The sequence below is a fragment of the Zea mays genome, chromosome 4 (genome assembly GCF_902167145.1).
Source record: "Zea mays cultivar B73 chromosome 4, Zm-B73-REFERENCE-NAM-5.0, whole genome shotgun sequence".
NCBI lineage: Eukaryota > Viridiplantae > Streptophyta > Magnoliopsida > Poales > Poaceae > Zea > Zea mays.
The window spans coordinates 10,716,960-10,727,268 of NC_050099.1; the positions used below are offsets into that span (position 1 = coordinate 10,716,960).

General features: G+C 40.5%; 1 protein-coding gene across 1 annotated transcript; it reads right to left on the reverse strand.

Annotated features, from left to right (window-relative positions):
* Positions 1–2,002: 2,002 nt before the first annotated feature.
* On the reverse strand, positions 2,003–2,821 carry LOC100191593 (uncharacterized). The gene is made up of 2 exons (NM_001137023.1): positions 2,464–2,821; positions 2,003–2,368 (listed from the first exon to the last, which is right to left on the reverse strand). Exons 1-2 carry the CDS (start codon positions 2,734–2,736, stop codon positions 2,192–2,194), a joined length of 450 nt encoding a protein of 149 aa, NP_001130495.1. The 5' UTR covers positions 2,737–2,821; the 3' UTR covers positions 2,003–2,191.
* Positions 2,822–10,309: the final 7,488 nt, after the last annotated feature.

Here is a 10,309-nt window from a genome sequence, read left to right on the forward strand (position 1 = left end):
TGTCCTATTGATCTTTCTAAACTGTGTTGATCATTCAGATCACCTCTTTTCCTTCGTTCAAGTCCACTCAGCATCCTTTGAACTATAACCAAAGACACTACCAAACAATATTAGTACAAATAGTCATGGTGACCATCAAACACCAAAACTTTAACTATTCGAGGGCCTTGGCCTATTTTTCTTACAGCCATTCACTCTTTGGTGATTGATGACAACACATCCAAAGCAAGTAAATAATAAATATCAAAACATAAAACACAATCTACTTACTAGAATACAAATGCAAGTGCAAGATTTATATGATGACAAAAGATACTACTTTAAAACTTTAGATAAAAATATATTGTCCTTGCATTGCAAAGAGTCTCCATTATGATATTATGGACTTAGGCCTCCCCTAACTCCATAATCCACTTCTTTCCTTTCTTGGACCACTTTCCAATAGGAAACATTTACCATCTTTATTTATTTTGAGTCTCCGCCTTTTTCCAAATACGACTTCCACAAAAAATGCCACTGTATATTAGATACCCAATTTAAATAAAAAATGAATAATTTATGGTTTTGGTATTTGATGTAGGTTGGTGTTGCTTCTGTTCCTATAAATTCTCCCCCTTGAGACTCAAAAGCCAAAAGCAAGCCATTTAAAGCACTAAGAAGGGTCAAGTTTTTTTTTATCCTACAAAGTTATGCCCTTTCGATATGAAATCTCCCCCTTTTCATAAAAAATGATCACAAAAAATTGACTCTACCCATTGCATAGACTAAGCTCCAAACTATATGCATAATGGGAGGGTGAAATAAAAGCATGTGGAAGTTTGGCTTCATAAGGTATGAAGGAAGCATGTAAGAGATACTAAAATGATCTTGAATTAACTATGCATGATACCAATTGAAGTTGAGACTAGTATATATGATACAAATTATTCTACACTTTCCCGGGGGAGTATTTTACTTTCTATTAGACTACTGCACATATGATAAGGTTGAAGAGGGTGTTAGTATCAAGCATATAAACTAATAGAGTGACCTCCTCCTACACATGGGTATACGAGCTTTAGATACTTATAGAAGACATGCACTTTATACTTTAAGGTAAAAAATAGCACTTGAAAGATAATGTCACCAAAGTGTGATAACTACTTGTAGGTGATATTTGGAGTAAGCCATCTATAATTTAGACTTTGGCACATATTAGATAAATGGAATGATACCACTTGTGAATATTGGAAACCATATTAAAAGTTTGAAAAAAGATATATGTCGTCGTGCTTCCTAAACATTTTAAACTATGTTGGTTTGCTCTAAAAATAAAATGTGAAATCGAGCAATCCTATTGTATGATGTACCTAGACAAAAGCTAGCCAATGAAAGATATGATTGGTTGTAGCAGCCTCCTATCTTATTTATAGGCCTATTACATATTTACAACATATCGTTAGATATTTAGGTTGAACCATTTAACTCAACTGGTGAAATAATCCACCTTGATGTTGTTGCATCTGATGGCAAGACTTTGCTTCAGCTTGACGCAAGATACATGATAACGCCATGTGCCACATCCAATTTCTGCAGGAGCTCCAACCGTGTTTTAAAGCTCAAATGGAAAACTATTTGTCGATGATTTTGAGGCCCAAATTACCAAGCCTCACATACGTCCTTCACCTCTCAGTCTATTGACACGACATGCCTCTATGTGACCTTTTCCATGGACGTCCATCGTCTCTGTGCTCACATCTATGCACCAACATAACCAACAAACATGTTGCCCATATACTCATGCAATGGATAATCACCAAATTCAACCAAAGCCGACGGTTATATCCTGACAATCACTTAATACAACTCGTCAACTCTACACATACAGACACATACTCCCTCCGTTTCTTTTTATTAGTCGCTGGGTAGTGCAAAATTGCACTATCTAGCGACTAATAAAAAGAAACGGAGGGAGTATCAACCAAAGCATTTTAGTTTAAAAATGAATTAGTGGACGACACATATTCGAGAACGAATGTAGTATTTCGTGAGACATGACGATACATGAGTAGTCCGGTATTTAGGTAATTCAGTTTATTCCACTGGGCATATATGTTTTATTGGCTCTTACGTGTGGGATCACATCCATATAACTCTTGGAATAATGGTGCTAGTACATATAGGTGCATGCACAGGTGAATAATCTATCAGTTCAGTTGTCGCCGCAGTTGACGAACTGGTAGTTGACGGTGAGGTGGCCGGCCTGGAAGCCCTGTCCGTTGGTGTCGATGGGCTTGAACGCCGTGTCGTAGTCCAGGTCCAGGCCGCCGTTGCTGCACTGGTCCACGATCCTCACCGTGATGGACGCCCCCGTCGCCGTGTTGGTCACCTGCATCAGTACACCATTATTAACCCCGATCGAGCACGGGTCTCATGCATCACTCATGCATGGTTTCATTATTTCATCAGCTAGCTTGAGCTCACCAGGAGACACTGCCCGCACGCGGCCTGGCCGGTGGGGCCGGCGGGCCCGCAGAAGGCCGTCCAGCCGTACTTCATGCGCCACGACAGCGGCTTGCTGGCGTCCCACGTCGCGCAGTACGCGCTCACGGCGTTGAGGTCCCAGTTGTTCTGCTGCGGGTTGTAGAAGTTGTAGGTGGCGCGCACGCCGGAGGCCTGCTGCGCCGTGGCCATGGCCGCCGCCGCGCACAGCAGCACCGCAGCCAGCGCCAGCTTGCCGACTCTCATCCCCGCCATGGCAACCGATCGATTTAGTAATAATAAGCTCAGATGCTGATGATCCTAGCTTGCTGCCAATATTAATGGAGGAGGACGTATGTAGCTGCTACTTGCTTCTGCGAGCGAGATATGGCCATCGTTATATAGATACAGCATGTAGGTCCCGATCGAGAGAGAGAGCAGTACGCTACTGACTAGTATTCTTCTCGTCCGAAATTTGCGCTAGAAGAACTGTGCTGAAATCGTCTCGCAAATCTACGTTCTAGATAGAAGCATCATGCATGCATGCATGCGGGACCTTCCTGGAAGCTGAATCTGATAGCTAACGCACTGGCGTCAGCGGGTAGTCGACTGACCGGGGCGGCAGCCATATGCGTAGGAATTCCACGAACCAGTTGCCAACATTGACCAGCAGCCGGATGGAGATGGAGATGGAAATGGAAATAGATGACGTGTATAGTTGTTCAAAAAACCCGAGGCCCGTTAGCCCGGCACGAGTACATGCGTATCTGGGCTCAGCCCGACCTGGTTAGCATGCCGTGCCCGATAGTGTTTTGAGCCCGTTGGGCTAGCTCGGACAAGGCCCATTAAAAATTGGGCTTCAACATCGGCCCGGTCCAACGAGAGGCCATTACAAAGTCCATCCTAGTAGGCTCCTAGCTCCAAGCGGCCTATCCCACATTTCCGTCATCCGTTACTTTCCCAAGCCAAGCCAACCCTAGCTGTCATCAGTCACTTTTCAGTCGCCTCTCCACTCTCCCGTCTCCACTCGCGGTCTCGCCTCTGCCTCTCGGACTCTCCGGCATCGGCGAACGGCGATTCGGCGTCTCCATCCGCCGCACTGGTGCTCCGCCGTCTGCTATAAGTGCCAAACGTCGATCCGGATCCTCCGTCGACCTGTGCTCCTCTATTGTACTCCTCCTTCTCGGTTCTCGCCGACGCATTGGTGCTCTGACCTCCGACAGTCCGACTCTTCCTCTCCTCCCTGGCTCCCTCTCTACCTCGACCTCATAGGCGACTGCGTCACTAAACTGGTGCTCCGAGTCTGCTCCTCACCGACGCAGGTAAAGGTAACCCTAACCATAATTGACTTCGGATCACTGGATCTACTCTGATGATTTTACGAATCCTGATCTACATTTGCTCTGTTTATTACTTTGCAAGTCTCGGTCGTTAGCTCTCTTGATCCATGAGGAATTGGTGCGCACCTCCGCCACCTCCACGGCGAGTCGGCGACGGAACCGGTGCTCCGATGTACTGCTAACGCATCAACACGCTGCATCTGGTGAAGCACAAAGTTAACAAGATCTACCCTGATCTTCATGTTGATGTTATGAACTGTTGATTTATTTGTCTCTGTTTATTTCGTTGCAAGTCTCGACCATCAGTTGATGTGCTTTGCTATGCAACCGGATCTGCCCTGTAATGATGAAGTAAACCCTAAACCCTCAGGCCTTATCTGCTTGCTGATACTTATCTCTGTATATTTCATTGCTGAAAGTCGCCTAGAGGGGGGTGGATAGGCAAAACCTGAAAATTAAAACTTTATCCCCCAACTAGATCCCTTGATTAGTGGTTAGAACAAGATATATAATTATCGGAGTATAAAACTAAGTCCTTGCTTGTAAAGAGTATTGCTTTCAAATAATGTGGAATTGATAAATCAATACTACTAATAAGTCTATGAGAATAACGCAAAAGGGCTTAGGCAAGAAGAGCAATAACACAAGTTCTCTCTTGCAATGTGTTGCTTCACTAAATGAGAATTTAACTTAAGGCAACACCAAATAGAATTAGCAAAGAGTAGTGCAAGAGAAACTTAGAAAGGGAAAGGACAAACAAATCACAAGCAATAAGCACACGAGACACGGGTGATTTGTTTTACCGAGGTTCAGCCCTCGAAGGCCTAGTCCCCATTGAGGAGTCCACAAAGGACGGGTCTTTTTCAACCCTTTCCCTCTCTCCACCGATCACTCAAGATCGGTGAGCTCTTCTTCTTCTCAAGGATCACTTAAGACCCCGCAAGGACCACCACAATCTTTGGTGTCTCTTGCTAGCTTTTACAAGCCTCCAAAACTTTGGAGGAAGTTCAATGGGAGTCAAAACTCCACGCACAAATGAACACAAAGATGTAGCACACACTATCTCTCAATGAATCTCACAAGGCACTAGTGCTAAACTCAAATGAGTAGCTCTCTTTTGCTTGCTCTCTCTTTTGTGGCACTTGTGTTGGTTGTAGTGGTCTAAATCTTGTGTATAGGATGGATCAATGAATATATGTGGTTGGGAGGGCTTGAGTATGTCAACTAGATGACTTGGAATGTTGCTTGGGCTCCCACACGCTTAAGTGGCCGGTTGGGGTGGTATTTATAGCCCTCAACCACCCATATAACCGTTGGGGCGCATCTGCCAGAAATTGCACTGGCGGACGGTCTGCGGCTAGGGCCCGGACAGTCTGCGACCCTCCAACGGTCGATTCTGACATCTTCAACGGATACTTCTGACAGATCAACGGTTAGATCAACGGCTATCTGCCTCGGTGACACCACGCGGACGGTCTGCCCTTCGTCCCGGACGGTCCGCGCCAGCTATATAATTCCTTTTGCTCAACTTATCACCTTCGGGCTGAACCAGGTCTTCACCTGCGGACTGTCCGTGAATTATAGCCGGACGGTCCGCGCGTTGTAGCTGGACGGTCCGCGCGTTGTAGCTGGACGGTCCGCGACTTAGTCGGACGTATCCATGATTTATAGTTCCTGGTCAAAGTCAAAGTGGTGTCGCGGACGGTCCGCCGCAAGGGCCCGGACGGTCCGCGCGTAGTCTGTTTTTCCAAAAAGCTTCTCCTATCGGAATAATCTATGGTATTCCGGACAGTCGATTAGAATAGTTGTAGATGAACCTTTGGCACCTGTAAAACATATAATCTAGAGCAAACTAGTTAGTCCAATTATTTGTGTTGGGCAATTCAACCACCAAAATCATTTAGGAAAAGGTTTGAGCCTATTTCCCTTTCAATCTCCCCCTTTTTGGTGATTGATGCCAACACAAATCAAAGCAAATATATAAGTGCAGAATTGAACTAGTTTGCATAAGGTAAGTGCAAAGGTTACTTGGAATTAGACCAATTTACATTTAATGTTTTAGACCATGCTTGCACCAATTGTTTTGTTTTTGCAAACTCTTTTGGAAATTCTTTTCAAAGTGTTTTGCAAAACAGTCAAAGGATAAATGAATAAGATTTTGAGAAGCATTTTCAAGATTTGAAATTTTCTCCCCCTGTTTCAAATGCTTTTCCTTTGACTAAACAAAACTCCCCCTTAATAAAATCCTCCTCTTAGTGTTCAAGAGGGTTTTAAATATTACTTTTGAAAGATGTCATACCAATTTGAAATTATATCAAAAATAAGATACCAATTGAAAAACTTCTTTAATACAAATTGGAAGACTACATTTTTTGAAATTGGTGGTGGTGCGGTCCTTTTGCTTTGGGCTAATATTTTCTCCCCCTTTGGCATGAATCGCCAAAAACGGATATTTGTGAGTGAAATGTAAGCCCTTTTACTTTATCTCCCCCTTTGGCAAATAATATATGAGTGAAGATTATACCAAATTTGGAGGGCTGGCGGAATACCGGCAAGGAAGGATAATACCAATAGCGTTGAGTGGAAGCGATGTCTTTGCCGAATACTCCATTTCCCTTTCAATCTAAGACTTAATACATGAGATGCTCATGAAAACATATTAGTCTTAGCCTTGGCGCAAAGAGAGATAAGAAATATGCAAATGTACCAAAGGAAAGAGATATGATTAAAAGGATATGTCAATTAAGCTTAAACAATTCTATATAATATAGATTGCTCCCCCTAAATATGTGCATAGAGAGGAAAACAAATTTTCGGTCTTAAATGCCAAGTGCACATAATTAGGTTAATGAGATCATATCTATATCATAGAGAATGTGAAGTGCATTGTGTCATAGTATAAGTGTGATGCTCATGACAATTGATGCACTTATGAAAGCATACTGTGAATATCTCAAGTATTTACCCTTAAGGATTTCAAAGAGGCTTAAGGACCATCCACCTTTGGAACAAAGGCAGCTTATCCTCGTTACAAGGTTAAGCTTTAAGCTCTTTGACAATAAAATTACTTCACCCAGTTTAAACAAAGATGCAAGAATGAATATATGAGAAGTTAAACTAGGTATGAAGCAGGGTTAATATATGGACATGTTTTCTCTTCCTTTTATACAAGATATGCATAGAAAGGAAGATTTAGGTACAAGTTAAAATGTGAGGAAGTTGTTTTACCCTTTTGTACCTTCACATAGTGATGCTCTCTTCATTGTGCTTTGTCCTTTATTGAATTCGCCTAAGACCTATACTCAAGATAATGTATGGAAATATTTGGCACAAGAGAGAGTTCTACAACTAGTGATCCTTTTCTAAGTCATTGTTTTTAGATATCAAGTAGATCACAAATTGCACAAATATATCATGAATTCTCCTTTTAACTTAGTGCATATCAAGATAGATGTCGATTGAAATTACCAATTGAAATCAAATTGAAATTACATGAGGCATTAAGAAGCATAAGTGATAATTGAAGTTATTCAATGATCAAACAACAGATGCGATCAAAAGAACAATATAGGCATTAGATCATTAAACTAGCTTAATATGGGAGAATCCAGTAAGTATGCTACTTTAACAATGAAAGCTACAATCCTTTATAAAAGGGGACATCATTTTACCAAGTTGGATTGAAATGAAGTAGCATGCCTTATGAGAAACTTGTTCTCATACATGAGACTATACGAGATTACTAAGATAACGTGCTAGTCTCAATATAATCAAGATATAGAAATAGGCTCCCCCTAAAGATATGCATCAAGAATGAAGGAAATGGGTGGATGCACTCACTTCTAAAGGCAAATAGGGAGAAGCACTATTTATCTTGATCAAGGCTTAAAAGATTTGCAATAAACAATTTTTGCCTAGTATTCTCATAATGAAAAGATTTAGAATGCTTACAACCACACCATTGAATGTTTTGAAGATCTCATATCCAAGTAGGTGTTGTTGCTCTGGATGTCTTCCTTTTTCATTTGAGTGTCCTCCCTTTATAGTTGACTCTTTTTCCTTCCAAACTTATTGAAAATACTCAAGAGAGATGTTAATAGCACAAAGGGGTAAATGATGAATGATGATTTCTTTCGATAGAAAGTAAAGACAATTCATCATCCATAAGTCACATAGACTTGAAGTAAATATCTTAACATTAGTGCACATTAAAAGAAATATGCACTCTCTAAACATTTTGATCAATCATAGAAAATTTACTCCTACATATTGAATTTATTGATCATTATTTAGAAGCAAATCAATATGAGAATATGTATAGCAAAGGCATGAAATAGATTCTAGTGGACAGGTGCATTTTGAGAATGTGATTGAATGCACATCTAGACAAATTTAGTCAAATAAAGAATCTATTCTTCAAGAATGATAATTAGAGTAAACAATCATTGATGGGAACTATATTTGATTAAGGAGATGAGTTCCCATAACTTTGCTTTTACCTTTCTTCCTTTGGGTGAAGATCAACTCTTTGAGGCTTGTGGCATTAAACTTGCACTTATTCTCTTGTTGATTTTCATAAGTAAGCTCAAGAGAAGTGTTAATAGCAACACAAGCACTAGTTTCCCTTTTTGTAATCGTTTTGATAAGGGATAAAGAGTGGATTACTAAAGCATGGAAACTTTATAATATAAACTAAATTATTCCTTGAAGTGTGCTCAGTTTTAACTTATAAAACAAGCATAGTTAGTTCTTTAAGATTATGGGAATAAATCTAATTCTTAACATGGAGAGCGAATATGGAGAAGAATCATATCCAATATATAAGCAAGAAGCAAAACAACAAAAATTATTGGATTGATTTTTCCTTTTATGTTAGATTACGCATCTCCAAAGAGAAACTCATGGATATAGATCATTGAGGATTGATAGCTTGAGTTAATAAGAATTGACTTGACTCTCTCAAGCACCCCAAAGTTTCATATCATCTCATTCTCCTGCAAAGTTTGTCAAGCATGTTTTAGTACCCATCGCTTGATGGGTCCATTATGGTTAGTCAACAAAGATCTAGGATCCAAAAAGTCCTTTGTGTTAGCGCTTGGTAAACTCATTACCTTTCTAGCACAAGTTGCAATTTTGGGTTGCCTAGTTACATGAGAATTAATTGACAAGCTAGGAGTGGAATAGTTACCAATGGGACAATCCTTGCATTGATGTCCCTTCTTTCGGCATATGTAGCAAAGGCGATCTTCAAGTCTTGAAGATTTCTTCCTTCCTTGTTTCTTGCTTGCTACATGGTTAGTAAATATTTTCTTTTCTAGCCCTATGCCTTTTTGTTTCAACTGGGGATAAGATTTAATAAAGTGTCCCTTCTTTGAACATTTAAAACAAAGTTTATCATCCTTGTTAATAATCAAGCCATTTTTAATATAGGGACATGATCTAATCAAGTGCCCCTTTTCAAAGCATTCACTACACTTCTTATTTCTATTTGTATGAAGTGTGACTTGATTGTTACCTTGGATGTTACTTTTTATGGAGGCATGGTTGAGGCTTTTGGAAGAGGTATTGATTTTCTTCTTTTGATCCCTCCTCTTGGCAATCCTCAAGTCCTTGACATTTTCTTCAAGGGATTTAGTGCATGCCACGGTTGTTCCCGTCTCAAGCTTCTTTACCATGTGATCACGGTTATCTTGAGAAGGTTGAGCAATGCATTTCCCTTTAAGTTGTGTCAAGCTCATTTTTAGCCTCTCATTTTCTTCTTTGAGCTTTTGATATGTATCATCGTTTGCTCCTGCAGATTCTAGCTCAAAGGAAGATTTGCTTGTCGACGGACAACAAGCATTAGCACATGGTAATGTAGTTTCAATTTGAATACATGTACAAGAGTGAGGTTGTTGGGATTTTAAGTTTTCTATCACAACCTCATGAGTAATATTTAATATGATATGATCATCCATAAGATTTTCATGAGAGCATAGGAGCATATCATATTTTTCTTGAAAAGCTAGATTTTCAACTTTTAGCTTTTCTACTTGGTCCTTAAGCAAGGTATTCCTATTTACTAATTGAGCGATACAATGTAAAGCGTTATCTTGCTCAATTGAAACAGTTTCATACCTTTGGACCAAATCAACATGAGAGCACTTTAGCTCCTCATGTTCTTTAGTCAACTCGTCAAGGTGTAGCATTTTCATGGAGAGAATATCTTCTAGCCTTTGACGAGCTTCGCTTTGCTCTCTCGCTCTTTCTAGAAGTTTGAGCATGACCGCCTTATCTTCTTGGTTTAGGCGAGCATAGAGATGCAAGAAGCTTCTTTCTTCCTCCTCATCCTCATTTGTCCTTCCGCTATCATTTTCATTAGCCACACAACATATGTGGGAATCGAAATGGGAAGACAAACCTTTTGGAGAGGTGGATTCATCGTTTGGTCTCTATCGTTCATTTTCTTCTTCTTCCTTGCAAGGGCTATCACAAATACCAAAGGAAGTAGAGGCACAAAATGAACTATC